The following is a 27,449-nucleotide window of genomic DNA, read 5'->3' on the forward strand; positions in this document are numbered from 1 at the left end:
GCAAATTTGTCAAAATTATTATATTAAATAGAATATGTAACCAATTACTATTAAACAAATTCCAAAAATAAAGTGATTATATTAAAAACAATTTTTTTATCCTCTGTTAGATCCATTTTTAACGGGTACTATTTAATTTTTCTTAATTAATCAGTAAAGTAACCTTTAAAATACCATAAAAAACATGTTTTTGATGTTTAATATATGTTTAAACATCGTGAATGTGCAAACAAATTATATAACAGCAACCACATCCAAAAGGCAATTAGTTTTATGTTTTAAAATATCTGATCCGAATTCATTTGAATATTTTAATTAAGTTTTTTGTTGCGCATTCACCATTTTTACAACTGTTGTTAAAAATGGCGAATGCGCCACCAATCCAATAATTAATTACTATTAAACAAACTTTAAGAATATATTTTATACACTGTCAGATCCATTTTTTACAAGTACTATTTAATTTTTTAAAATTAATCAGTAAAGTAACCTTTAAAATACCATAAAAAACATGTTTTTGATGTTTAATATATGTTTAAACATCGAGAATGCGCAAACAAAATATATAGTAACAACCACATCCAAAAGGCAATTAATTTTATGTTTTCAAAAATCTTATCCTAATTCATTTAAATATTTTAATTAAGTTTTTTGTTGCGCATCCACCATTTTTACAACTGTTGTTAAAAATGACGAATGCGCCACCAATTCAATAATTAATTACTATTAAACAAACCTTAAGAATAAGTTGATTATATTAAAAGTAATTTATTTTATCCACTGTCAGATCCATTTTTTACAAGTACTATTTAATTTTTTTAAATTAATCAGTAAAGTAACCTTTAAAATACCATAAAAAACATGTTTTTGATGTTTAATATACGTTTAAACATCGTGAATGTGCAAACAAATTATATAACAGCAACCACATCCAAAAGGCAATTAGTTTTATATTTTCAAAAATCTTATACTAATTCATTTGAATATTTTAATTGAGTTTTTTGTTGCGCATTCACCATTTTTACAACTGTTGTTAAAAATGGCGAATGCGCCACCAATCCAATAATTAATTACTATTAAACAAATTCTAAGAATAAGTTGATTATATTAAAAGTAATTTATTTTATCCACTGTTAGATCCATTTTTAGCAGATACTATTTAATTTTTTTTAAATTAATCAGTAAAATAATCTTTAAAATATCATAAAAAACATGTTTTTGATGTTTAATATATGTTTAAACATCGAGAATGCGCAAACAAATTATATAATAACAACCACATCCAAAAGTCAATTAGTTTTATGTTTTCAAAAATTTTATCCTAATTCATTTGAATATTTTAATTAAGTTTTTTGTTGCGCATTCACCATTTTTACAACTGTTGTTAAAAATGGCGAATGCGCAACAAATTCCATAATTAATTAATTACTATTAAACAAATTCTAAGAATAAGTTGATTATATTAAAAGTAATTTATTTTATCCAATGATGGGGTTCCTTACCTTGTCATGGTATTACACCATCACAAATAATTATTAACAAAAATGGACCATTTCGTATATGGAGACATCATGAGAGATGTAATGGAACCATTTACCAAACACAAAAATGATAAAATATGACGTAAATGACTTATCTGATACCTAAAAGATTGATAAAAATGTTGTTATACTTTTATTATCAAATTAATTCTAAGATTGTAGCAGTAATAGGTACGGTACTAATTAAAAGAAAAGAAAATATTGGTTTTATGGATGTTATTTTATTTTACGAACGTATATGATTACACATGCCGGGGGTATGATAAAGTTATTTACATATTTCATAAATTGCTATTGCTGGTGGTTCATTTCTTCCACACTTTGTCACCGCATAAATGGTTATTTGAATGGTCGCAGTCAAATTTAATGAATGAATCATGGCACTGGTCCGGTCGCCACTCATCACTTTGGACTTAAGGACTCCATTAACAAATATATCATAGCCGACTATTTTTGAGGATCCGGCCGAAGACCACTTCAAAATTATGCTGTCGTTGGTGATGCGTCGAATGTCTGTCACTTCGAATTTGGATATGTCAGCGCCAGCTTTGGAACCTTTGCGTTCGCGTTTTTTGCTTTTACATTTGCTGCTGTCATTGAGGCTTGTTCCGTTGGTTTTGTCGTAGTCCGGCACGTCTTTGCAGTCGGATTTCTTCGTCAACAAGTTATCTACGTAACTGTCGCCAGCTCTGCACTTCAGTTCTCCGGTCATTGCCTCGATCATTCTGTCCTTGGCTTTGCATTTCTCTTCCAGATTAGTCAGCGCCATTTTAAGGCCAGACATGGTGTCGCCGAAGTTGGAAGCTTGCTTAACGAACGGCTGACTTTGAAGCGCCTTCGACTCAGCTTCTGAGCATGCGCATCTAATGTTGTCGAGAGCTTTGCGGATTTCCTCGATCTCCTGTCGGCACTGACAACACTCCTTTTTACTTTGGGAGATTTTCTGCTTTAACGTTTTGTTGTCGTATTGAGAAATGTCGTCACATTGTTTGGAACTCGTGGACACGGTCATGTTGCGCACGCTGCCTTTCGTCTTGCAATCGTCACACGAACATTTCCCCGTGACGCTATCTGTGTTAACCGTTTTGCTTTTGGGTTGGGTGCTGCATATGAAACAGTCGCACTTCTCGCATTCGCAGTCTTTGCGGACGGGTACTTCGAAGGGCGGCGCGGTGCTATCGCTTTTGTCGTCTTTACATTTACAAGGACTGCACTGACAGTTTGGACAAGGACCTTTGGTAGACTTAGCTGCGCCTTCAGTTTTGCCCGTTTCGCATTTGCATGCGGAGCACGTGCAATCGGGGCAAGGTCCTTTTTTGTCTGTACCACCTGACTGAGGAGCACATTTGCACGGAGCGCATTTGCAATCGGGGCAAGGTCCTGCTTCTGACTTGGCTGCGCCTGACTGAGTGGTTTCACATTTGCAAGGGGAGCATGTGCAATTGGGACAAGGTCCTTTGTCGGACTTGGCCTCTGCGCCACCTGATTGAGCATTTTCACATTTGCAAGGGTCACACTTACAATCTGGACAAGGTCCTGCTCCTGACTTGGCGGCTGCACTTTCTGATTGAGTGGTTTGACATTTGCAATGGGAGCAAGTACAATTAGGACAAGGCCCCTTATCACCGGAGTTTGCTTCACATTTGCACGGTGAGCAAGTACAATTTGGACAAGGTCCTGCTCCAGTTTTCCCATCAGTGTTTCCGTCTTTTTTATCCACTTCTTTACATTTACAGATTTTGCACACGCAGGCTGCACATGGTCCTTTATCACTCGTTACAGCTGGAGGTGCGTCAGATTTGGTTTCACACTTGGAGGCAGGACCTTTAGTAGTAGGGTTGTTTTTGCACTCTGCGCAATCACATTGTTCACATTCGCACTCTTTTCGAACGGGTACTTCAAAAGGCGGCGGCTCATCTGATTTCTCTTTGTCGTTTTTGTTCTCACATTTACAAGGTGAGCAAGTGCAATTAGGGCAAGGCCCTTTTTCAGCCTTGCCTGCGTCAGGTTTACCTCCAGGCATAGCAGTACAATTTGGGCAGTTGCACTTGTCACATTGGCATTGTTGGGCAGCTGTCTTTTCGGAAGTTGACACATCTGTTGTAGTTTTGTCTTCACATTTACAGGAAGCACAAATACATGCTGGACAGGAGCTTTTATCTGACTTGCTTGTCTCAGTTTTGGTTTTTGTTGATTCACAATCGCATTGTGAGCATGAGCACTCGGGACACGGACCTTTTCCGGCTTTCTTGTCATCCCCTTTGGCAGTTCCACATTCGCATTTTGAACATGAACAATCGGGGCACGGCCCTTTTCCAGCTCCCGAGTCCCCCTTTTTGTCCTTTTCGCATTCACATGGTGAGCAGGTACATCCTGGACATGCACCTTTATCCGACTTGCCTGCGTCGGTTTTAGATTGGGACGACTCACATTCACAAGGTGAACAGGTACATTCTGGACATGCACCTTTATCCGACTTGCCCGTGTCAGTTTTAGATTGAGGCTCACATTCGCATGGCGAACACTTGCAGTCAGGACATGGTCCGGCTTTGTCTGCTCCTTTGGTGGGTTCACATTGGCATGGGGAACACGAACAATTGGGGCACGGCCCCTTTCCAGCCCCCGAGTCTGCCTTTTTGTCCTTTTCGCATTCACAGGGTGAACAGGTGCATCCCGGACACGGGGCACCATCCGGTTTGTTGGTCTCAGTTTTAGGTGATTCGCATTTGCACGCGGGACATGTGCAATTAGGGCACGGACCCTTTTCGGTCTTCGAGTCCGCTTTTTTGGTCTCTTCCTTTTTGTTTTCACATTTGCAAGGTTTGCACACACATCCTGGGCAAGGGCCCTTTTCTGGCTTGCTTGCTTCAGTTTTAGATTGCGATGATTCGCATTGGCATGGTGAGCATGCGCAGTTTGGGCAAGGGCCTTTCCCTCCTTTCTTCTCGTCCCCTTTGGTGCTTTCACATTGGCATGGGGAGCATGCACAATTTGGACATGGACCTTTTCCTGCTTTCTTCTCATCCCCTTTGGTACTTTCACATTGGCAAGGAGAACATGCACAATTTGGACATGGACCCTTCCCAGTTTGTGCTTTCTTTTCATCCCCTTTAGTACTTTCACATTTGCATGGTGAACAGGAGCAGTTTGGACATGGACCTTTTCCAGTTTGTGATTCTGCTTTCTTGTCATCCCCTTTGGTACTTTCACATTTGCATGGTGAGCACGAGCAGTTTGGACATGGACCTTTTCCAGTTTGTGATGTTTTTTTATCAGCACCTTCACATTGGCAAGGTGAGCATGCGCAATTTGGACATGGACCTGCTGTGTCACTTTTTTCAATGAAACTTTTAGCTGATGCGAATTCACACTGGCATGGATTGCATTTGCAGTTTGGGCAAGGTCCCCCTTCTTTATTTTTCTCAGCCTTTAGTCTTTCTTCCTCGCATTTGCATATCTCGCAGGAGCATTTAAATAAATCGCCTGGAGTGATTTGGTTTAAGTCGACTGTGTTCTTTGACAACTTTGACAACGTGGTGTTGTCTCCACCACCCTCTCTGGAGCAGACACAGTTATCACAGTCGCACTGAACTTCGCTAGATTGTATTGTTTCAGGCTCTGGTGGCTTACAAACTGAAGATGGTTCAGGCTCTTTGGCTACTTTGACTTGGTCCTTGTCACCAGATCCTAATCCGTCAGAGCACTCACAAGTGGTGCAGTCGCAGTCCTTATTATCGCAAACTTTGTTACAAATACAAAGTGCACAGTCACATTCGGTACTGTCAGGTGCCTTGTCGCCTTTCTTTTGATCGGTCGTAGGTTCGGTTTCGCACTGGCAAATTTCGCAGTTGCAGTCCACGTCAGGCGTCTGCGCGTCTAACTGGTCAGTTCCTTTCGTGCCACCTGGTAAACAATCACATATAGTACATATACAGTTTGGGTCGCCACATACTCCGTTCTTTACATCGTTCTTTGCTGCTACGATGGCCTTGAGACACTCGCAGACTGGACAGGTACATCCAGGCGTCCCGCACGCAGCTGCACTTGTATCGCCATCGTCGCACTTGCATACGTCGCAACTGCAACCCTTGCCCTTGCCCTCCTTATTCTCTTCAGCTTCCTTCGGTTCTTTCGATTTAGACGCGTCTGATTCGCAGTGGCACTCCGTGCAATCGCACGTCTCTTCTTTCTTTTGTACGTTAGGGTCGGCACAATCAACGCATGCGCAGGTCGGCTCGCAATCGCAAGCAGCTTCTAGCTCAGTTTCGTTAGGGTCACACATGTTGTCTGGTGAGCAGTTACAGTCTTCGCAAATGCAAGGGGGCTTCTCGTCCGAGGACGGGGCACATTTACAAGTCTCGCATGTGCATTTCTCTTTCTTCTTGGCAAGATCGGTGCAGTCGTCGCAAGAGCATATGCTGCAAGTGCACCCGATCGTCTTTCTCATGTTGTAAACGCAAGGCGAGCACTCGCACTCGGGACAATCGCAGGAGGCGGCGTGCTCCTTTTGGAACTCCAACAAGTTGACGCAGGCGCAGAGCGTGCAGTCGCAATCGTCTGGGTGGATGCCAGCGGCGATCTTTTGGAACTCGTTTATGCCCTGACAGGTGCAGTCGCCGCAAGTGCAGTCGATCGGATGGACGGGTACCAAGGCGCTTGGACATGCGCACTCGTCGCAGTCGCATCCGTCCGGATGGCCTTTGTCGTCTAGCTTAATGGGTTCCCGCTTTTTACCACCCACCTGGGGCAGGATCATGTCCACGCACTCTTCGCACAGGCACTTGATGCACGTGCACGTCTTGGGGTGCGCCGGTGGTGCTGGTTCGTCGGCGTCCTCTTTTTTGGCTCCGGGTCTGGTGCGGGGGGATTTGATAGGGCAAATCGGTTTGCACTCGCATGGGCCGCATGTGCACAAAGTCGGTGGCTCAGGCTCCGGTTCCTGCAACAAAGTGGCCTCAGCTAGATTCTTTTGGTTGTTAACTCAGTGGTACTAACCTCTATCATTAGTTGCTTGCAGTCCTCGCACTCGCAGGGGTTGCAGTCGCAGCCCATACCCTTAGAGGGATCCTTGCAGGGGGAGCACTTGCACGGTTCACAGGTACATTTGCCCCCACTTGCAGCGGCCTTTCTTTTCTTCTTGTCCTTGCAGGGGGCGCACTTGCAGTTGCCGCAGTAGCAGGAGTTTGGCGACGGTGGCGGCTCTGGTGGTTGCGGGGGGACCTTGGGGTTCTTTTTGTCGCACGCGCAGCTCACCTAACGTCACTCAACATTAATACACCCCAAACCTAATGATCAACTAGCTGACTTACAGTCAAGACTTGATAAACTGGTGTTTTGCTGGGCAGAGGTGGCTCCACAGTGGTGGCCAACTTCTTAATAGTGGGCATGCAAATGCAGTCCACGCATGTGCAGTTGGGCATGTGCACCTTGGCTTGACGTTGCGCCTTCATCCTCCTTTCCCGGGCCAGGTTGGCGGCGCACGGTTTCTTGCACTTGTTCAGCTCCGCCTGCACCTGGGCCAGGATTTTTGGGTCGTGGCACGGCGCACATATGCATTTCGTGCAGTCGCACTCGGGCGGATGGGCTCGGGGGCTTTCTTTCTTACAGGAACAACATGGGGAACTTAAGTCTCCTTCGGTTCTATCCAAATTGCTGATTACCCGGAGAAGTTAGTCGATTAATTGTGTTTAACTTGTTAGGCAAATGACTTACGCAGCTGTGTTTACGAAATTTTCCGTTTCTTTGAAGGTGGTGCACTTTTTCTTTCCTGTTTCACTCAGGGTACGTCTCTCGATGTTCCCGACTTCGTTCCTCCTTTTTGGAGTCTCCGAGTGGGATATTGTTGGTGGTTTTGTCCTTGGACATTCGCATTTTCTTTTCCTCGTTGGCTCTACTTTTACTTCTTCAATGTGAAGGAAGAAAATGAGAGAAATGAGTCATACAATTGTAATTCAACAATTAAATAGTACCTGGTGGGTCTTTTATTGTTAAGCTTCCTACAAAAATATTTGGTTTTGTCAACAGAAAATATTATTTAACAACAAAATGAATAAAGGTACTTACTTTTCGAACTAGCAACCATAGAATCTAACAAAAAATATTAGATACAAAATTTTTCATTAATAAATTCTAATTAATTATGTGTTTCTTACCACGTTCTATTATTTTTTGTTGGAGAACTCCTGGACATACTAAAATATACAATATGTATTATTTGTATAAACTTACTAATATCAAATATAAAATTACTTTCTATAGGGCAAGTACCCCTTTTAGTACCCGGACAAGCTAAAAATAAATTGTATTATTTCTTATTTCATACTTTGACAAGAGTTTTACTTACTGCTAGTTCGAGAATGTCCTGAGTAATCTAAAAGAAAAATATACATATTAGAGTTAAAATAATATTTTTGTTTTCACACCATTATTTATAAAAAATAAATATTACAACTTGCCTAATTCATCTATTATTGATCTGTCTGTTTTAGCTACAAATATAATTAATTAATAAATGTACATATTACAAACTTACTTTATAATTAGAAAGAAACTTAATAAATATTTGTTACCGTTTTCAATGTCTTCTTTTATTTCCTCCAAAAGTTCTAAAAAGAAAATATAAATGAAGAACTATATATTTTATATATATATTTTTATTCCTTTTATTATATATGTATTTAATATCTTTACTTCTTGAAAAGCAAAATCAGGATGTAAAGCTTTACTTACTTATTAAGTATTTGTGAACAAGAGAAATGGAAACAGTACTACCATGGCACATACAACAATAAAGTGTTAAAGACAAATGTAATACAAACCTTTCAATTCAGAATTCTCCAGATCGTTTTCTGTTGGAAACGATGTTTCCGATTTAACTAAAAATACATTTATATTAATATAAAAATATCCAACAATTAAAAATGTTTTTTGAAGTTCAATAAAATTTGTTTCTTAAGGACTATAATTTGCCTATGGCAGTTATTGGAGTTATTTAAAAGGTTCCAACTTCATCAGCTTCAAAAATTTCGAATAAAACTTTATCCACTTACTTTTACTTTTTGATGTGTCTGTTTCCAATAGGGCCCCGATTCCGGGACATTTGAGCAATTCCCTGAGCTGTTCGTGCGTTAACCCAAGCAATGTGTCATGGCCGATGGAACCTACCATTTCAGTGGCGGTTTCAGATGATGCAAGTGTGGAAACCCCGACGTTCCTGCATTCGTTGCATTGATTCGATCTATCAACCTTGTCAGTTGACTGACAGGTAGAGTCCTGTTGCGCCTTGACAACCGTCGATTGACATGTTGTTTTTGTTGGGCATATTACATCGCCGTATTCATGTTCTTCTCGGTATTCGCTGTAATGTGAGCTCATTTCTGTGGACACCCCACTGTAAGGTGTGACGTTGCCGGATTCATCGGTTGGAGGATAATCTGAAAAGAAGCCGTTTAGTTTGTATAGAAACAAACAAAAAGAGTAAAGTACCTTCAGTTATTTCTGATTCTTTTGGACCTAAAATTAAACCAATTAAAGGCAAAAGTCTTTCAAGTTTGTGTACTTACCTAAGTCACCTTCACCTTCTTCCGCAGTTTCCATTTCGTCTTCTAACTCAGACAGTTCATCAAGGTACATATCGTAATCTTCAACCTCCATCTCATCTAGTTGAGCAAGTAACTCATCCACTTCATCTTTTGGAAATCGTACCCCTTCTTCCTCTTCACCTTCATCTCCTTCAGCAGATAACAACTGAGTATCTTCCTCTTTCACAACCTCCAGTCCTTCCTCGTCTTCTTCAGTAGTCAAAGGAGTCGTTTCATCTCCCTCAGTTAAGGGATGTGTTTCGTCTTCTGCGTCTGTTGTTTCTTCTGCAGCAGCGTGTTCCGCCTCTTCTTTGGCTAAACGTTCCGCCTCTTCAGCAGCTAAACGGTCCGCCTCTTCTTTGGCTAAACGTTCCGCCTCTTCAACAGCTAAACGTTCCGCCTCTTCGGCGGCTAAGAGTTCCGCCTCTTCTTTGGCTAAACGGTCCGTCTCTTCGTCGGCAGCTAAACGTTCCGCCTCTTCGGCAGCTAAACGTTCCGTCTCTTCAGCAGCTAAACGGTCCGCTTCTTCTTTGGCTAGATGTTCTGCCTCTTCTGCAGCCAAGCGTTCAGCTTCAGCAGCTAAGCGCTTCGCCTCTTCATCTTCGGCAGCTTCTTGTTCTTTTTTGATTTTTGATTCCCTTGGATATTGATCTGCGCAGACACATACGCCTTCTTCTGATGAAACTTTATCTTTTTGAAGTTTCTCGTAATCAACCCCAGCAACTTCTGTCTCAACTTTACCAATACTTTCCTCAGATATTTTCTTGGGTTCTTCTATTGCGTCAACAGATTCTTTCTTTGCTTCAGATGGTTCTACTATTTCAGCAGATTCTTTCTTTACTTCAGATGATTCTTTCTTTACTTCAGATGATTCTTTCTTTACTTCAGATGATTCTTTCTTTACTTCAGATGGTTCTCTCTGTAGTTCAGTTGATTCTTCTACTTCAGGTGGTAGTCCATCCTTTACTTCAGATGGTTCTTTCGTTACTTCAGTTGGTTCTCCTTCTACTTCTAATTCCTCTTTTACTTCAGATGGTTCTTTCATAATTGGTTCCTCTGACAACTCTTTCTGTACATCGACACCCTCTTCTGAAGTTTTGCCTGCGTCTTCTGTTGACTTCTTCAAAGCTTCCTCGCTTAGTAAACCTTCTTTTTTCTCTGTTACTGATCCTTCTTTTGAACCGACCGGAGAACTTTCTTTAGCAATTCCTAATTCTTTTTCCTCGGCAGTTAATGTTTCTTCGGCTTCATACTTCTGCATCTCCGATTCCTTTCCTTTAAGAATTAAGGTTTCTTCGAGGTCTTCACCTTCTTCTTTGGGCGTCAAACCTTCATCAGACTCAATCGGTTCGCCTTCTTTCGTCATTCGAGACGCCTTGTCCCCCAACTTTGATTCCGTTACTCCAGGCTCACCTCCTTCCTCTTTGATCATTGATTCACCTTCAGTGGGTGGGCCTTCCTTTTCGAAATCGTGTTCTTTAAGGACAGACTCGTCACCCATTTCTTCTTCTCCTTTTCCTTCCATTGCTTCTTCGTATTCTTCTTCGAATTTCTCGGGTGCGGTTTCGTATACGGATTCTTTCTCTGTTAGTGGTATACCCCCTAGTCCTTCCTCTAGTTCCGGTTTTTCTTCTTCTCCTTCCTCTTTCTCCTCTTTAATTTCTTGTTCGTATACTAACTCCATTTTCATTCCTAATTCAGCTTCCGTTTCTTCAAATTCAAAGCCTTCCTTTTCCCTTGGTTCGCCAACAATTTGTTCTTCTCCTTTGGGCATTTCCGAGGGCTTTTTAAGTTTGTCACAGGGCAACTCTGTGGTGATTAAACATGTATGTTTACAATGTGTTGGTACTCATAATTAGATTACCTGGTTCTCCTCCACATTTACATATTTTCTTTGGGTTTGCGGGACAAGTCCGTGGAGGCTTTTCAGATGGTGGGACATCCCCTTCTTCGACTTTAGGTCGGTACCCGCAAGTCTGTAACGTGCCTAAGTTATGTACAGGTTTATAATAAATATAAAACTTACTTCTTTGGCAAGACACGTATCGGGATAACGACCATTTGGATCTGAGCACGTACATACGCAAGTACATTTTATTGGGTCATTAACAATTTTTTCTAAAATAAATTCCATTTAATTAACATATATTTTATGCTAACATAACCTGGTTGGAATACCTGGTTGTTTTGGACAAGAACATACGTCCTCAGGTTTTGGTTTTTCTAAAAATTGTTGGTGTTACAGTTGGTGTTATAAAATACTTTACACAGTTACCTTCAATCGCGGGAGGGAATATAGACGACTCTAAAACACAAGAAAATTAATAATTAATATACAATATTTTATCCCAAACTTATAAAGACTGTCAAGTCAAAAAGTGGTGTAACAAAAATATCAAATTAATTGATTTGGGAGTTCTATATTGAGTACTTTTTCAATATTAATGTTCCGTACCATTTTCTCATACCTGGTTTTACACAGAAACATCCTTTCAGTCTATCCATGCTTCTTTCAGGTGGTAAGGCTTAAAATTCAAAGATCATTACTTCTAGATTCTACTACCAAATAATTATTTTACCTCTGTACGTAGGAGGAGGTGGTTCCATGCTAGTAACTGGAACAAAAAGCATACATCATTTTACTTTGTGGTACGAATATTTGATTAAATTAAGGAGTATGTATATACCTGGTACTTTACAGGTACAATCTTTTGGTTTCTGCATCATTTGAGTATCTAAAAGGATGGTTATAGTTAATTTTGCATGTTGTTAGAAGAAAATGTCTTACTTTCATATACAGGAGGAGGTGGAGGAGGAGGCAAGTTCATCACTTAAAAAATTAAAGCAAAGTATTATATTAAAATAGGTTATTTTTATATACCTGGTTTGACACAAAAGCAAGGTTTGTCTCCCCTTTGGGTGTCCCCTAAAAATTAAAAAAATGAACAAATTCATAAAGCAATTGTACCAAGAACCATTATAAAGGTATATACCTGGTCTCACCCACATTGGTGTTGGTGTGCCTTCTAAAATTAAGAAAAAAATGGAACAAACTCATTGAACAATTGCACCAAAAACTATTTTAAGGAAATATACCTGGCATCATCCCCCTTGTTGTTGGGGTGTCTTCTAAAATTAAACATAATTTACAAGTTAAAGTATGCTTTTAATTTTTACCTCTAAATGTAGATTGTGGTAGTACACTGGGCCCTTTAAAAATGTATTAATAAAATAAAAGTTCATGAAGATAATTCATTATTATTTACCATCATCTAAAATTTCTGTTACAACTTCTATGTTTCCACTAGGAGTGTATACTAAGGTAGTTTCCACTACACCTATATAGAAGACTTTTATTTACATTTTGAAATTTAAATACTGTTATTACCTGTAGCCCCCTCTGTGATGACTTCAATAGTACCATTGTCCACGACTGTTGTGGTGACATTGAAATTCGTTGGTGGTTCCACATTCTCGTCAATTTCAGTCTCAACGTTGAAAGGGAAACCAGTAGGCTTGTCAAATACTCCTAGAGGTCGATCTTGATTTATGGTACTATTTGGCTCCCGGAAATAAACTGTAGTTTGATCGTTGGTACCCGTAATTGGAGCTACATCTTGATATTCAAACTGTGCTCTTACTTCAACATCTACTTGTTGTTCTAAATAAAACCAATGTTAAACTAACCATTGGGGAATTAAAGGAATTGACTTTGTACCTCTATTGTAAGTTCCAGTTGATATAAGAGTTGAATTAAAACCTGGTTGTTGCTCGGAGAAAACTATAAATTTAAACATTATTTGAAACCGTAACTTTTAATTTTAAAGATTACTTCTTTCGTAAGTTGTGTTTCCAGTTGAGGTCTGTGTTGAACAATAGCAACTAGTTGGTCCACTTGTTGAAACACTCAAAGTTTCAGTTGGTGGTTCTCGTATAGTAGTATCATTTTTGATGTTTTCAGTGGAACATGTGCAACATTTGTCTAGACATTGCTGAAAGTCTTCTTCGTCGCCACTTTTAGTGTTTGAAAGTTCTACCACTTGAACGCCTAAAAGTAAGAGAAACTTGGCTTCATTATACATTTAAATTGTTATTAACTACACAATATTAATAATTAATAATGTAAATTTGAATACTCCGCTAAATGAAACAAAAAATTTTACTAGTATCCAATATATTTTTATAAAAAACAACAATTTGGGTTTAATAAATTATTGTTCCTTTTAATTTAGTATTATTATTAGTAAAACTAATTGCCTGAAGTAATGTAGTGGTCGTACTTGACAATACCTCGGTTAATTTGATGTAGAAGGACCACTTAATCCTACCTTCACTTAATCCTAAGTCACATTGACAGGAGGCTGGTCGTCCTGGTTCTTGTTCTTTCTCCAATTTATCTTCGACCACATCCCCTGGAATTTCATCTGTAACCTCATATTTTATCTTTATTTCGGCAACGGTTTCAGTGGTTTCGTCACAATTTTTAGCTATAAAAATAAATAAAATAAATAATAAATTTGTCCTTCAATTTTATCTAAGTACCTTTTGCTTGAGTTAAATCACATTGGCAGGCGATGGTGTTCGCCTCCTTCTTCATTGTGGCCTCATCGATCTTTTCACATTCACTATCCCTTCTATCTCCATCATGCTTACTCTTCTTCTTTTTCCTCGTACAGTTGCACTTTTTTTCACCTTTCTCCCTCTTCTTCCTCTTGGGAGACGGCTTAGGTTGGCGTACGGGCTCCTCCTCCTGCGAGCACTCAGTCTCCACTCTGTGCATGTCCACCATGTCGGTCAGATTCTTGATACACTTCGCCGCCTGAGAAAGCTCGGGCGGGAAGAAGGCGCACTCCTCGCAGGGTTCGCACTGCTTCAAGGTCTCGCTCAGTTTCCTGGCTATCACGTGCAGGTTCTCCTCGCACATGTTGTCCGAGGTGTCCGACACCTTTGCCTTGCTTGGTGGGCACGGTGACTTCTTTTGCACGGCTTCGTCCTGGCATTTCTTCGTCAGGAGCCTGATGGTGTCGGCCTCCATGACTTTTTGCTTGACCAGGTCTTCCTCCAGTTTGGCACACATCTTGCTCAGGTTGCTCAGCTCGCACTTCAGCTTTTCGTTGTGCTCGTTTAGCTGGTCGATGTTGTTGGTGGTACAGTACAGCTCCATTCTTAGCTCCTGCATTTCCTTGTTGCTGTCCTTTTCCTTTGCCTCCATCGTTTTTTGGGTTTGCTCCAGTTCCTCCTCTAGTTTTAAGCATTTCACCTGCTCCTCTAGTAATTTGTGTTGCATTGGGCCTTGTAGGGTCTCCAAGGTTTGCTTCAGCTCTAATTTCATGTCTTCTAAGTCGTTTCGCAGTAACACGTTTTCAAGCTTCAAGTCTTGGCTGATTTTTGTGAAGTCATCTGGTATGTTTGACTTGGAACAAGGGCAACATGCGCTGGGGCAGCAGCCACTGCGTTTTTGATCAACGTTTGTGGGCACAGCAAGAGCGTTTGTTGGTGAATTTGCTGAAATAAGCCTTAAGCATCAAAAGTTAGAGTCATATAATATTTATTACCTTCATTGTCTCTCAAAAAGGAGTATCTGGTGTTAACTAAAAAGCAAATGGTATTATTATCAATTAGATACAGATTTTTTAGTAAGTTTTCACCGTTGTAGCCAGTAGCACACACAGCTTTACAAGTTGATGAGCCATTTTTGTCAGCCAAGGCTTGAGCTTGATTGGAACAGCCATTATTTCCATTCTCAAAATTGAGAGCATAATTAGCTCCGTTTGTCAAGCCTTGACCTTGACTTGAACAGATATTATTTCCATTCTCAGAATTGGGAGCATAAATAGCTCTATTTGACAAGCCTTGACCTTGACTCAGACAGCCATTATTTCCATTTTCATAATTGGGAGCATAAATAGCTCTGTTTGTTGAACAATTGGTAATTCCTAATAATAATCAACAATAAGAAAAATGTTATTAAAAATAGATGTCTCTACCAGTAGTCCTGACATTCTTGTTCTCACATGTTTCCATTGTGCAATAGCCAGTTATTTCTAAAAAACCAACTTCACACTAAAAGATTAAACATGATGTGGTACTACCTGGATTTCTAGTTCTGAAGGAGTACACGGTCTCTTTAAAGATCTTCTTGGGAGGTAAGGGAGCAATTGTGCTGTGGTCTCTGGTGTACGAAGTTTCCGAATTATCATTGGCGTGGTTTATGGAGTCTGGTTGAAAATTACCGAGTTCTATGGAAGAGGAGAATGACTGGGAATTCCTCCTGACTGATGGGGAGCAGGAGCTTCTCCTTCTACGTCTGGGCACCTGATAAGAAGCATTATTGGGGCAACCATTGTTTAATTACGGTGTTCTTACGTTCTCATTTCTAACTGCAACGTTTGCTCGACTCACACTTCTTCTGCGTCCCACAGTTTGGGTGGAGTTACCGATAATTTCTGGTTTGGAGGCGGATCTTTCCACAGATCTGGAGCTGTGATTAGGACCTGGAACAATTCCCCATCACCCTTGTTGTTAAAATTTATAAGATACATACAAGTCTTTTTGCTGTGAGCAACAGTGGCAGTAAGTACTTGAACCACCTCCTCAATTTCATCGATGCGTTGGGAAAACTTTTCGTTTTGCTGCAGGTCATCATTTAAAGAGAATCCGGTTACCACCGCACTTGTAGCCGAATTGTTGCTTTGTTGTGACCCCTATAAACCAAAGCTGGTTAACTCTAGAGCCAAAAGGAAACGTGTTTGAGGTTTTACTTGGGTGTAATCGACGCTTCTTCGTTCCTGAGTCCTTCGACGTCTTGTTGTGTTGACATGTTCCGGCCGCAAGTACTTGTCGTCTGAGGCAACGGTGTTAACTACATTTGAGGCATTCCTCTGACTTTCAGTGCAATGTTCTGAGTGAGATTGGTGATTGGCTGCATGGGGATGTTTATAGTGCACCGAAGGGTACATATAATTGGTAATATGAGTCTGTTGGACAGCTAGTTGTCGTATATGTTCATCAGGGGTACTCATCATAGCCTCCATGGTTTTCTTCAGGCTTTTAGACGTATCTCCTTCCATTTTATCTTCATCAGGATTAAAGTACACTCCAACATGATGCTGGGGCGCCCCTTTTACTCTCGAGCTGTCGCCATCCATTCTCAAATCTTCATCGGGATTAAAGTACACACCGACATGATGTCGTTGTAACTCATGATTCATTGAAGTATCAGTCATTATTTTTAATTCGTCAGGATTAAAGTTCACTCCTGCATTCTTAACATACAACTTTTTTGATGGGGGGTCGGTACTAGTCTCACAAACCCTGGGGTTGTTTTGTAAGGCGATTTCGTTAACTTTGACTTCAGTAGATATGCCTCTGTGTTGTTGGTTTTCTCTGTTTGGTTGGTGTTCGCAGTAATGCAAAGCTTTCTTGGAGTGTGACTGGACTGACATTTTGGAGAACGTTGGTTCTATGTGGCTGGATATTTTGAACACCTTTGGAATTAGTTGCTGTTGCCCTTCCATTGAACTGGAACTGCTGTCATCACTGTCTATGGTAGTTTCTACGCTTGTGGCACAATTTTCGTTGGCACTAGAAGTACTTGGTAGACATGTTTTGCATAAGGAACAAGTACAGCCCAGATTTTGAGGATTTCTTGAAGGGTAACTGAATATTTCACGTGAGGCAACTCTGTTGTCAGTATTATCAAACTCAAAAGATATGTGTTTGCCTGGAATTTTTCCAGTGGGACTGCTAGATTCACCTGATGATTTATGAGTATCTACACGACTACTGGTTAATGTATAAGCTGGGTATGTCATTGATGAATCTGATGATGATTTACTTTCCTCATCCCCATTAACCACTTTTGAAGAGTCACACTGACATTCTGTTGCATTTTTATTGTTGTATCTAAAAGAAAATCAAATAAAAATAAGTAAGTTTTTGCTCTACCAGTGGAAAAGTATTGCAATAAGATCAGTTCTTACTAAAGGCTTCAAAAATTGCAAAAGATAACTGGTGACCTCAGCCAATACGTCCAAAAAAGGAACCTAGATCACCAAACTCAAATGGTGACAAGTCAATGAGAGTTTTTAGATATAGAGTTGGAACTACTGGTACTAATTGTACTACTTCTGAAATATAGAAGAAGCATATTCGGATACAAACCTGAGAGACAACATTGATTTGGCATTATCCATGATTTTATGAAAGAAACTTGTATAAACTGGAGGAGTGGAGACGGATCTGAGTGGGATGTCACGCACAGGACTCTCATTGGCTTCGCTGAACTCCTTTTCATCATCCTCGAGGTCGTCACAAGAACATTCCGAGTAAGTCCTTTTATCACCATTGGTCGGTAGGTGGCCATCCGGCATACAATCACCGAAATCGATGCTGCAACGAGATCGGGCTGCCAGCAGTGTTTCCAACAATGCTATACGTTCAACCAGTTCGGATTTCGTAAGAGCTGGCGGTCTGTTTTCATAAAAATTATTGTAATCCATCTCATATTTCGGCTAGAATTTCGGATACTAGTGTAGCAAAAATATGGTACAAAAATATTGTCTGTCTGAAGTTGACGTTTGAAATTACTTATTTAATTTGTTGCTACAACTACCTATGTCAAATAAAACAACTAAAACAATTAAACCACATATTTATTTTATTTATTAAGAACTAGATACACAAAATTAACTAACAGCAAATATGTTAAAAGTATCTACTGGAAGGGTCAATTCTGTACTCGCAGATGAAGTGATAAGTTGAATTGCAGTTTGCACGATAGAAAGTCTTCCCTTTGACGCCTAAGCAATGGTTATCAGTGTTGTAATCATCTTCTAGTTCTGTGGAGACTTCTTCAAAGGGCTCACCAATGTCTATCCAGTACCAAGAGGTTAACAAGCTGTCAGTGCCTGACGTCCAAAATAACTTCTCCTTCCATTCTGTAAATAATATATTAGTTTATTGAATTAAATATTATATATAGTTCACCCTTTTGCGATAGGAACTCTATTAAAGAAATTTGGCTTTGTTTATCCACAGAAAGTAGATGGAGTCCATGTTTCCGGCATAACATAAAAGCTGTCTGCCAATTCGCCTGTAAATTACTGTGATGTAACAAACATTATTCAATTACAAAATGGATACCTTTAGAATATCTTGTATGTAGTATTGACTATTTCCAATGTCAGTAAAAAAGCGATGACCTACAAAATATACAATAGTAGACTAATTAAACTAATTTATGTACTTACGATCATCAACGGGGAAAGCAAAAGATGCTCCCAGGAGCAAAATAACTAAAAACTTTTTTGAATTCATTTTAATACAACGATCCAGGTACAAAACTCTTAACTTATTAGATGTATTAGATTTATTTTTGTTAATGTTACTTATTTAATCCGTAACCAGGATGTCAACGAAAATAATTTGACAACTTGATTTTAGTCTGCAATTGTGTGTGTGGAGACCTCTAGGCGAAGAACCACTTAACCTACAATTCGGGGAATCACAGTACAGTACTGATAAGTGTAATAAATAAACATTATTAAAAATATAATAGTTCTATAACTGTTAATACAACACAAAGTTGACTTGTGACAACCTTAATAAAAGTCTTATTTCAAAACCACAAAGTTAATACAATAATGTAAGTACCAAAACAATAAATTTCAAAAACCTAACCTGGAGGTTGATGTCAGGTTGACAATTGATAAAATTATAAAAATTATTATTCCTTAAAAAAAGTTGGGGCTCCTGTATTAATAATTATGACAGGTGAATTTCATTATTTTCTATTAATTGTCGACTTAACTTGACTTTTTTTAATTACCAGACCGACTCAGAGAAGAATGGTACGAACAAAATCGAGACAATTCTGAAATCACAGAGTTCAAATGTAAATGCTTGTTTCGCAATGGTCACATATTCGAAATAAACGCCATAATGGATGATAAATTGATTGAATTCTGCCCTGTGGGCGACATGGTTTGCATTTTCATGATATATCTGGAATACATAAAAGGATACACCGCTGAAAACTTCAGGATAACTGTGAATCCTGAAGGGAATCCACTCTGTGGTGTTCAGTGGTTTCAGTTTGATGATCCACGCGATTTCAGGGCGGCATTGGGACATTTAGAAAGATTTAATAGGTGAATGTTCTTTGGATTATTCTAAACTTATGACATAAGTTAATGTTAATGGTTTGTTTTAGGCAAAGTGAATTATGCAGCTCAAATGATTTACCACACATATGTGAAAAATAAAAATAAAATACATTGAAACATAAATTGTGGCAAAAAGTACATTTTTGTAAAATATATAATTGTTACATAATTTATACATAACTTTAAATAAAATTGGTCCCAAAGAAAAGTATTAATAGTTTTTAAAATATAAATAAATTATCTGATAACATTTTATTATAATCTAATATATTTATTTATTTATTATTTAAATTAGTATATAAATCCAAATAACTGTTTTGCGCAGGATCACCCTGTAGAATCAATAATCAACAAAACATTAATCCAATGACCATAAAGTAAAAAGTTACCATACTTTTGTCCAGCTTGTATTTTTAAGTTGTTTTAATTATGAACACTACTGTACATCTATTTATATTATTAATTATTTTATTTTTATTATAAAAAAATATTATTATTAATAAAAAACAGTTTTGCGTAGGATCACCCTGTAGAATCAATAATCAACAATCCAAACATCAATTAAAGTCATTTATTCAAAATTTAAATGGCAAAGTGACAGCTTCACTGCTGCCAACAAGTGGACATGTTAAATTTTCAGGTTATGTAATCTCTCGTTGTAAACATCAATGAAAATTCCAAATTTTTTCAAACACATTTTTTTCGGTATACCCATCGGTGTCACGTTGGTGGACGTGTGTGGATATGTAGCCAGGGTGGACGGAATTTCCATGCAACCCGCCCTAAATCCTGACAAGTCTCAGACTGATTATGTGTTTTTGAGTAGGTGGGCCATCAAAAAGTACCAGTTCGAAAGGGGCGACATTGTATCACTAATCTCCCCGAAGAATCCGGATCAGAAGATCATTAAAAGGGTTGTCGGTGTTCAAGGTACAAGCCTCACATCTCAACCGAACTCAGAATCTAACTAACTAACGAATATTACTTACAGGTGATGTCATAGCAACTTTAGGGTACAAAAACGACGTTGTGAGAGTTCCAGAGGGTCACTGCTGGATAGAGGGTGATCACACTGGTCATTCTATGGACTCAAACAATTTCGGGCCGGTGTCTCTAGGATTGATCACTGCCAAGGCTTACTGCATTATTTGGCCACCTAACCGATGGCAACTCATCAAACCATCAATACCGGAGTCTAGGAAGCCCCTAAATCTTACATCAGAGACATACTTAAACATATTTTAGTAGTAACTTATCAGTCATAGTTTAGTACGTTTACACAATTTGAACTGGCAAGATGCGTGCCATTTCTTTAGTGAATAGACTAGAGTTTGAGTTTACGGGGAATGTAGTTAGGAATGCTTTGTGTCTGGGAGATGTTGACAATGATGGATGTAATGAACTTGTTGTCGGCAGTGAAAGTGGGGAAGTCTGCATTTTTAAGGTAAAAACAATCCTCTTCTCAATCCTTTACATAACAAATTATGTTACTTTAGGGCAAGAATAAAATACAGGTCATATCCAAATTGGGCTTTGTAAGTTGCCTTGCAGTCGCGGACATCCTCAACCAAAATAAAAACAGTTTAGTAGTAATAACAGCAGATGGTTGGTGTTACATCTATGAAGTCCCTTCTGAGGACGATGAATCAGCTGCTGAAGAAGTAAATTGTTCTTTACCACCCATTATAAAATTATTTAATCATAATTTTGAAGGTTGATGGCCAAATTCAGTCCACTTCAAGCACCGGAAGTGAATCCAAGCCCAAAAAGAAGTCGGAAATTATAAATAAATCGGAGCTGGTTCGCATTCATGTGCAGAGATTACCAGCAAATGCTAAGGTGGTAAAAAATATCCAAGAAAAGTTAAATTTTTAAAAATTATTATTACAGAACATCGTCGTGGGTGACGTGGACGGTGATGGATATAACGAGATGGTCCTGGGTCTCACCGACCGTGTGGTGCGGTCTTACAAGTGGATACCCAACACCAAGCTGGCCAACCTCAACGACTCAACCTTCCCCTCGGAACTAATAGATAAACTGCTGGGCAAATTCGTCGCCATAAACAAGTGGGAATGTGCCAACCAAATCGGCTCCATAACGCTGCACCATTCGTGGGACGGACGTCCGTCGTTGTTGATAGCCCAACCAGGTGGTACTTTTATGCGTATCAGGTGCTATGCCGAAGAGACGACGGAAACGGTGAACACCGCTGACTTGAGCAACTCCAACGGGTCGCAGGGGGAGACTAGTATACCAGACTCGGTGGATTATCAATTTTTGGGGCTGTCGCGAATGAGGAACCAAAATATATCCACTGAGATCCTCGGGGACTTCAAGAACATGCAACTCGACTTAGAAAACAGTACCAGGGAAGGTATTGGGAAGGGCAGACCCTATGCTGTTGCCACGTTGGACGGTACTATAATGCTAGTCCAAGATGAAGTCATATTATGGTTACTAAACTACTCACTATGTCATAAATTTAATATTAACTGTCTGTCTTTCTAGGGCTATAGCGGTGGATCATCAAATTTTTGCGTTAACAAAGCTAGACATCACAGGCAATGGTTCTGATGATATAGTGGCATGCTCCTGGGATGGACAAACTTACATCTTGGATCAGGACAAGAATTCCATTAGATTTCCTTTGGATGAGCCAGTGCAAGCTTTTGAAAGTGGCTATTACAACTTAGACGTCAACTCAAAGCCAGTAACTTGCTTTGTATACGTCACATTTAAGAATACTGTAAACTATATTAATTATACTAATTTTTTGGATTTTACAAATTGATTCTTTTTCAGATAATCTTATATTACGACATACCCATTAAAGAATTAACTATAAGAAAGTTTGAGCCGGATATTGAGCTACTTAGTCAACTGTTCATTAAAGAAAAAGGGTCTAAAGATGCAGCTGTAGACTATGTCAAGAATATGGATAAGAAAAAAAAACGAGAACTTGTGGAATCTTTGTTATATAATGTCAAGTCTTAAAAGAAATTTTAATGTGTACACTAAATTTATATTTATACTTGAATATGTATACAAAAGTAAATAAATTGTTTTACATTAAACAGTAGTTTTATTTAATTTAATGTGTTCCTTAAAGTAACTTTTCTAGTGATCATCCAACTCATAGTTCAATTTAATTAATCAGTATTAATAAGATAATTAAATAATTGTAGTTTAATAAAAACTGAAACAGATCTCAGAAAATATAATAATAAGAACAAATTTTTAGTGTGAATATTTAAATTATGAATAAATTCTTAACTTTTTGGTAAGGGAAAATCTTATGGGTTCGCGTCACTGACATGATCATGACTTGCGCATGCGCAGTGGGCTGCTTACGCTTTAGACGCTTTTTGGATTTGTGACGCGTCAGCGACATACTCATAGCAGTATATCTGTAGCTATACAGCTGACGTATAGTGCTGTGTATATCTTACAAGTGAAATTTAAATAAATACAAATACCATCCATAAATAATATTATTGTATATTAATTGTTATTTCAATTTACAAATAATAATAAATCCATGAATAAATTAACTATTTGTTCATAATAGAATCCAGACAAGTAATTGTGGACTGTCAAGAATATGGATAGGAAAATAAAACTGAAACTTGTAGAATGTTTGTTATATAATGTCAAGTTTTAAAAGGAATTATAATTTGTACAGTAAATTTATATATTTTTGTTTTTTGGAATGTATACAAAAGCAAATAAATTGTTTACATAAAACATTAAATCTATTTGTTTTATTTAGGCCTTAACATAATATTCTAACGATCACGCAACGTTGTTTCAAAAATAAATAGTCCAATGTTTCAGTTAATAAAAATAAAAGTATTCATGGCTCAAAAATTTAACATTTAAAATAATTTTAGTACTTTTTTAAATGACCAGGACGTAAATAATTTAATATAACTTGGACTATTCATTTTCAATGAACCTAAGAGATATGTACAGAGTCCTTATAAAATTATGAAAGATCTTCGATGACATTATCATAAAACCCGTTGGCACAAAGATTTTGACTAGCATTTTCTGTCTTTTTCAATAATTTAAATTCGATATTTTTTATTGTATTGGTCAAAACTGTACACTATTCTACTTTAAATTTACACATTTGGACAATTATTTACATAATTTACCATCCTTGATATGATTTTTATTTCAAAAATACATCTAACAGGGTTAGTTTTGTATGAAACAATTTTAATTTCTTACAAAACCAGAACATTTACCTAAACACATCGCACTGACAAAATTATTTGATATTTTAAAACTTTAATTTTATTGCTACAAACTACTTTTACGAATGATTTCTATAATAATTTAAGGAGAGAAATTCAGGTACAGATTTTTCCAAAAATTAATACATAATTTTGTCATTGAAATGCTGATACCTCTACTTTATCTATTTACACGTAATGATTCCACATTTTTGCAAAATAAACTGTTAAAAACATCGTTGTTTTACAAAACCTAATCAACAATAACTATAATAGTTTTAACTAAGGAACAAATAAGTTCGTTTATAACATTGTTTAGTAATTAAGCAATATATACAAATATGCAGTTTTGAAATTACATTAGGCAAGAGTTTTGTCTTCAGTTTCAACCTTATCTAGTTTAATTCTGTTTCATTTCCTATCCCATCCCGAGTTATAAAACCAAGACTCATCTCTGGACTTACTCCAAGTCGACTCAATTCCATTCTCCTAAAAACAAAGAATAAATCAACAATTAAATTTCGAACAAACCATCCACAACTTACCCCAAACTGACCGTGACCAACGGTTGACGAACTCAAGTAGTCCATGTTGGAGTAGTACGGGTAATTGTTGTAGCAGTTTGTGGTCGAGTTGGTGGTGTTTAACACCGACGATTGGGTCGACGCACACCACGTCCTGTGCTGGTCCAAAGAGAAGCTGTCGATGGATGCCGGCGACCAGATGCTGGAATTCGCCGTGTTGCTGTATGTTGTTGACACGATCTAAAGCAAAGATGTTAATAAATATTTAAAATTGGTATTTAAATTTTAGATGTACAAAATTTAAATTATTTGTATGTGGGTGCAGTTCATACGGGGATGTACTTATTGAGGTTCACTGATTTATTACCGTTGTGGGACTGGTGCTGCTCGTGGTGGTGAGTAGCTGAGGCTTCACGTAGTTCGGGCTGTCTCTAAGGTGGGGCGTCGTATGTACCGTTGGTGAACTGGCGGAGGAACTGAAAATTTTAAATTGAATTACTCAAAAGAATTTAATTAAAAACAAATAAATAAAATTTTACAGCATAAATATTAATATTGTGGATTTATTAAACAATTTACCACGAATTTGATAATAAAACAGTAAAGACTTTTAGTAATCCAACTCTGAAAGCAAAGCAAAATGATTATAAATTATAAAAGGAATTTTGTTTACCTTGTACTGGTATTGTTATTGCTTGAAACCGGAGTTGGTGATGACTTCGTGATGACTGCAGGCGTTTTCGATTTGATCCTCGTTGTTTTATCCACGTTCTGTTGTTGGTTGTGTTGCTTTTGTTGTTGTCTACATTTCGCCCTACGATTTTTGAACCATACCTGAAAAATAACAAAAACTTCAATATTACGTTTCAGTTATAAGTCGTAGGTGATTGCAGTATTGAGTGCATGTCACTTAGGGGGATTCTTTTTGTAACAGTGCCAAGTAATTTAGTCCGGCCGTTTATCGATTCACACAGAGGACGTGAGAGACATTTGATAGGCACTCCACTTAAATTACATTGCGTCCAAATCAATAACATTAGAGTCTGTCCTAAATTTAAAAAAGTCTCCAAAGTACAGAGGTTTAGAAAGACATGACGGGCCGATAATGGTGGCGCATTGAAGTCGCCGACTTCAGCACCAGGCTGATCCTTAGCCCGTAACAAATTGGCATAATTAATTGACGCAAAGGCGTGCGTTAAACAAACAGCCCGGGGGGCCGAGAACGGAGGGCCCCCGTGAGGGTCGTGGCTCCTGGTGTTGCCACTAAATGTCGGTGGGTGGAACGTGCTCCGGCATCGAACCACGGGCCTAATGAGCTAACGACCAGTTTCGCTCCATTCGCTCCTCCATTCATCCCGAAAACAGATCGGCAACTGATGTGTCCCCCTTCAAGTGATTTATTGCGGCACGCAATTGTTAGGGGCCGATTTCCAGTTTATTGTTGCCACACGTATGGAACATTACTTTCGGTTTTTTATTTGCTTTCCGAAACGGAAATGTTGGACACAAAAAACTACATTATTGGCGTTGTGAAGACGTTAATTTAAGTAATTGTTGTAATAAACAAATTAGTTCGCCAACCTGCACTCTGGACTCGGGCAAGTTGATCTTCAAGGCGACCTCCTCCCTCATGAATATGTCCGGATATCGAGTTTTCGCAAAGAGAGCTTCCAAAACGTCTAATTGTGCCCTGGTAAACGTGGTTCTTTCTCGCCTCTGCTTCCTTTGGTTACCTATAAAAAAACGTGAGATATTTAAATGACCCTGTTATTATCTTCGTTAAAAAATTTATTGTGAGAGACATGATTGTGTTATTATGGTTAAATCATATAATCATGAATGAATGAAGTGAGCAATTGAAGAATATGTGATTGACAATTTGACTGGCGTAACGTGGGAACTTGTAAATACCGGTTCTGGCTTGTAAATTTACGACAAAAATAAATAAAACAATTTCATTTTTATTGTTTTTCGTACATGTTCCACTTTTATAGACAATTATGTGACTTCCTGTACTGAAATGTCAAATACTTTCAACTAGATTACTTTCCTCCTATTTTAGGAGCTGAAAATGATTAAAAAGGTGAACATTTTCACCAAATTTAATAACTAATATACTGTCAAATACATTTACTGTACTTTCAATTAGACTACTTTTCTACCAATTTAGGAGCTGAAAATGATAAACAAGGTGAACATTTTCACCAAAATGTACGTAATAACTATGATAAAACCACTTTAACAGACAAATATGTGACTTCATGTACTGCAATGTCAAACACATCCACTGTATTTTCATCTAGACTACTTTTCTCCTAATTTAAGAGCTGAAAATGATAAACAAGGTGAACATTTTCATCAAAATGTATGTAATAAATTTGCTAAAACCACTTTAACAGACAAATATGTGACTTCATGTACTGCAATGTCAAACACATTCACTTTATTTTCAACTAGACTACTTTTCTCCTAATTTAGGAGCTGAAAATGATAAACAAGGTGAACAATTTCATCAAAATGTATGTAATAACTATGCTAAAACCACTTTAACAGACAAATATATGACTTCATGTACCGTAATGTCAAATACATTTACTGTACTTTCAACTAGACTACTTTTCTCCTAATTTAGGAGCTGAAAATGATAAACAAGGTGAACAATTTCATCAAAATGTATGTAATAACTATGCTAAAACCACTTTAACAGACAAATATATGACTTCATGTACCGTAATATCAAATACATTTACTGTACTTTCAACTAGACTACTTTTCTCCTAATTTAGGAGCTGAAAATGATAAACATGGTGAACATTTTGACCAAAATGTTTGTAACAACTATGTTAAAACCGCATTAACAGACAAATATGTGACTTCATGTACTGCAATGTCAAATACATTCACTGTACTTTCAACTAGAGTACTTTTCTCCTAATTTAGGAGCTGAAAATGATAAACAAGGTGAACATTTTTACACAAAATATTATTTAATTAGTTAATGAAGTGTACTTTAGTCTTCAAATGGAACAAATGTAAGACTTTCTCATTTTGTTTTTCGAATATGAACGCCGCCTGTATTTAATATTAAACTTTGAAATTCAAAGAGAGGATTATTTCCAAATATTATCACGTCGAAAGAAATCCCGTAAATAATGTTTTATGTAACTAGTGTTGCAGATTGTTTCATATTTCCTTATTTATTTATAGTTTAATTAGGCGGACGGTTCATAAATCTGCCGAATGAAAATGTTATTACAAACTCGACTTGTAGTCGGTGTTTCAACAAGCGACGCTTATTAAAACGAAATGTGTAACAAACGCACGTACGAGTAAAGTAAAGCGTTGGTGTTATTAACATTATAAGTAAATTATGACATTAGCATACATTAAATTATAA

The 27,449-nt window shown here is 38.0% G+C and overlaps 6 protein-coding genes across 8 annotated transcripts in view; 3 read left to right on the forward strand and 3 right to left on the reverse strand.

Moving 5' to 3' along the window:
- Nucleotides 1-1,742: 1,742 nt before the first annotated feature.
- Nucleotides 1,743-17,657, reverse strand: LOC109603205 (uncharacterized). Of its 2 annotated transcripts, XM_049963973.1 has the most exons (42): nt 17,285-17,657; nt 15,883-17,026; nt 15,666-15,825; nt 15,488-15,615; nt 15,214-15,436; nt 15,109-15,165; nt 14,770-15,057; nt 14,677-14,712; nt 13,664-14,626; nt 13,450-13,608; nt 12,954-13,169; nt 12,840-12,902; nt 12,510-12,782; nt 12,388-12,459; nt 12,299-12,331; nt 12,218-12,250; nt 12,115-12,147; nt 12,003-12,047; nt 11,910-11,951; nt 11,809-11,856; nt 11,701-11,736; nt 11,590-11,646; nt 11,397-11,426; nt 11,300-11,344; nt 11,148-11,239; nt 10,986-11,097; nt 9,104-10,930; nt 9,027-9,053; nt 8,591-8,974; nt 8,360-8,416; nt 8,111-8,146; nt 7,997-8,029; nt 7,885-7,911; nt 7,791-7,829; nt 7,694-7,732; nt 7,605-7,628; nt 7,511-7,537; nt 7,254-7,443; nt 6,851-7,193; nt 6,537-6,794; nt 5,506-6,480; nt 5,281-5,444 (listed from the first exon to the last, which is right to left on the reverse strand). In XM_049963973.1, exons 1-42 carry the CDS (start codon nt 17,620-17,622, stop codon nt 5,418-5,420), a joined length of 9,039 nt encoding a protein of 3,012 aa, XP_049819930.1. In that variant the 5' UTR covers nt 17,623-17,657; the 3' UTR covers nt 5,281-5,417. The 2 variants fall into 2 exon arrangements, with proteins under 2 accessions (XP_049819929.1, XP_049819930.1); XM_049963972.1 differs by having other exon boundaries at nt 1,743-6,480.
- Nucleotides 17,658-17,758: 101 nt separating this feature from the next.
- LOC109603198 (uncharacterized) lies at nt 17,759-18,559 on the reverse strand. Its single transcript, XM_020019675.2, has 4 exons — nt 18,373-18,559; nt 18,266-18,324; nt 18,110-18,215; nt 17,759-18,060 (listed from the first exon to the last, which is right to left on the reverse strand). Exons 1-4 carry the CDS (start codon nt 18,437-18,439, stop codon nt 17,828-17,830), a joined length of 465 nt encoding a protein of 154 aa, XP_019875234.2. The 5' UTR covers nt 18,440-18,559; the 3' UTR covers nt 17,759-17,827.
- Nucleotides 18,560-18,758: 199 nt separating this feature from the next.
- LOC126264739 (uncharacterized) lies at nt 18,759-19,498 on the forward strand. The gene is made up of 3 exons (XM_049963974.1): nt 18,759-18,895; nt 18,954-19,272; nt 19,335-19,498. The coding sequence occupies exons 1-3, from the start codon at nt 18,889-18,891 to the stop codon at nt 19,384-19,386; spliced, it is 378 nt and encodes a 125-aa protein (XP_049819931.1). The 5' UTR covers nt 18,759-18,888; the 3' UTR covers nt 19,387-19,498.
- A 329-nt stretch (nt 19,499-19,827) lies between these two features.
- LOC109603200 (mitochondrial inner membrane protease subunit 2) lies at nt 19,828-20,532 on the forward strand. Its single transcript, XM_020019678.2, has 2 exons — nt 19,828-20,217; nt 20,279-20,532. Exons 1-2 carry the CDS (start codon nt 19,956-19,958, stop codon nt 20,530-20,532), a joined length of 516 nt encoding a protein of 171 aa, XP_019875237.1. The 5' UTR covers nt 19,828-19,955.
- Nucleotides 20,533-20,584: 52 nt separating this feature from the next.
- LOC109603199 (KICSTOR complex protein ITFG2) lies at nt 20,585-22,364 on the forward strand. Its single transcript, XM_020019676.2, has 6 exons — nt 20,585-20,731; nt 20,784-20,948; nt 21,001-21,126; nt 21,178-21,743; nt 21,799-22,036; nt 22,093-22,364. The coding sequence occupies exons 1-6, from the start codon at nt 20,585-20,587 to the stop codon at nt 22,282-22,284; spliced, it is 1,434 nt and encodes a 477-aa protein (XP_019875235.2). The 3' UTR covers nt 22,285-22,364.
- Nucleotides 22,365-22,916: 552 nt separating this feature from the next.
- Nucleotides 22,917-27,449, reverse strand: part of LOC109603202 (homeobox protein OTX1) — a 34,509-nt gene continuing 29,976 nt past the window's right edge. Inside the window, exons 4-8 of one of the 2 annotated variants that reach the window (XM_020019681.2) lie at nt 25,634-25,785; nt 24,726-24,886; nt 24,420-24,528; nt 24,085-24,292; nt 22,917-24,017 (exon numbers count right to left, since the gene is read on the reverse strand). In XM_020019681.2, coding sequence (XP_019875240.1) covers nt 24,004-24,017; nt 24,085-24,292; nt 24,420-24,528; nt 24,726-24,886; nt 25,634-25,785 — 644 coding nt within the window. In that variant the 3' untranslated portion in view covers nt 22,917-24,003. Of the gene's footprint in view, nt 24,018-24,073; nt 24,293-24,419; nt 24,529-24,725; nt 24,887-25,633; nt 25,786-27,449 lie in introns of both variants that reach the window. The other variant, XM_020019680.2, reaches the window with a different exon arrangement.

This window comes from Aethina tumida, chromosome 2 (genome assembly GCF_024364675.1).
Source record: "Aethina tumida isolate Nest 87 chromosome 2, icAetTumi1.1, whole genome shotgun sequence".
Lineage (NCBI taxonomy): Eukaryota > Metazoa > Arthropoda > Insecta > Coleoptera > Nitidulidae > Aethina > Aethina tumida.

Excerpts from the sequence above, each read along its gene's own strand:
- LOC109603205 (XM_049963972.1), bottom strand. The coding sequence starts at position 17,622 with ATGGATTACAATAATTTTTATGAAAACAGACCGCCAGCTCTTACGAAA. Across the intron at positions 10,931-10,985 it reads TAAATGTGGAGGAGAACCAG|AGTTGCCCTGTGACAAACTT; the intron begins GTAATCTAATTA and ends TAATCACCACAG. Across the intron at positions 8,975-9,026 it reads AGAATCAGAAATAACTGAAG|ATTATCCTCCAACCGATGAA; the intron begins GTACTTTACTCT and ends GCTTCTTTTCAG.
- LOC109603198 (XM_020019675.2), bottom strand. The coding sequence starts at position 18,439 with ATGAATTCAAAAAAGTTTTTAGTTATTTTGCTCCTGGGAGCATCTTTT. Across the intron at positions 18,325-18,372 it reads TGCTTTCCCCGTTGATGATC|GTCATCGCTTTTTTACTGAC; the intron begins GTAAGTACATAA and ends TATATTTTGTAG. Across the intron at positions 18,216-18,265 it reads ACATACAAGATATTCTAAAG|GCGAATTGGCAGACAGCTTT; the intron begins GTATCCATTTTG and ends AGTAATTTACAG.
- LOC126264739 (XM_049963974.1), top strand. Across the intron at positions 19,273-19,334 it reads CATTTAGAAAGATTTAATAG|GCAAAGTGAATTATGCAGCT; the intron begins GTGAATGTTCTT and ends GGTTTGTTTTAG.
- LOC109603200 (XM_020019678.2), top strand. The coding sequence starts at position 19,956 with ATGAAAATTCCAAATTTTTTCAAACACATTTTTTTCGGTATACCCATC. Across the intron at positions 20,218-20,278 it reads AAGGGTTGTCGGTGTTCAAG|GTGATGTCATAGCAACTTTA; the intron begins GTACAAGCCTCA and ends TATTACTTACAG.
- LOC109603199 (XM_020019676.2), top strand. The coding sequence starts at position 20,585 with ATGCGTGCCATTTCTTTAGTGAATAGACTAGAGTTTGAGTTTACGGGG. Across the intron at positions 21,127-21,177 it reads GATTACCAGCAAATGCTAAG|AACATCGTCGTGGGTGACGT; the intron begins GTGGTAAAAAAT and ends TTATTATTACAG. Across the intron at positions 21,744-21,798 it reads CAAGATGAAGTCATATTATG|GGCTATAGCGGTGGATCATC; the intron begins GTTACTAAACTA and ends CTGTCTTTCTAG.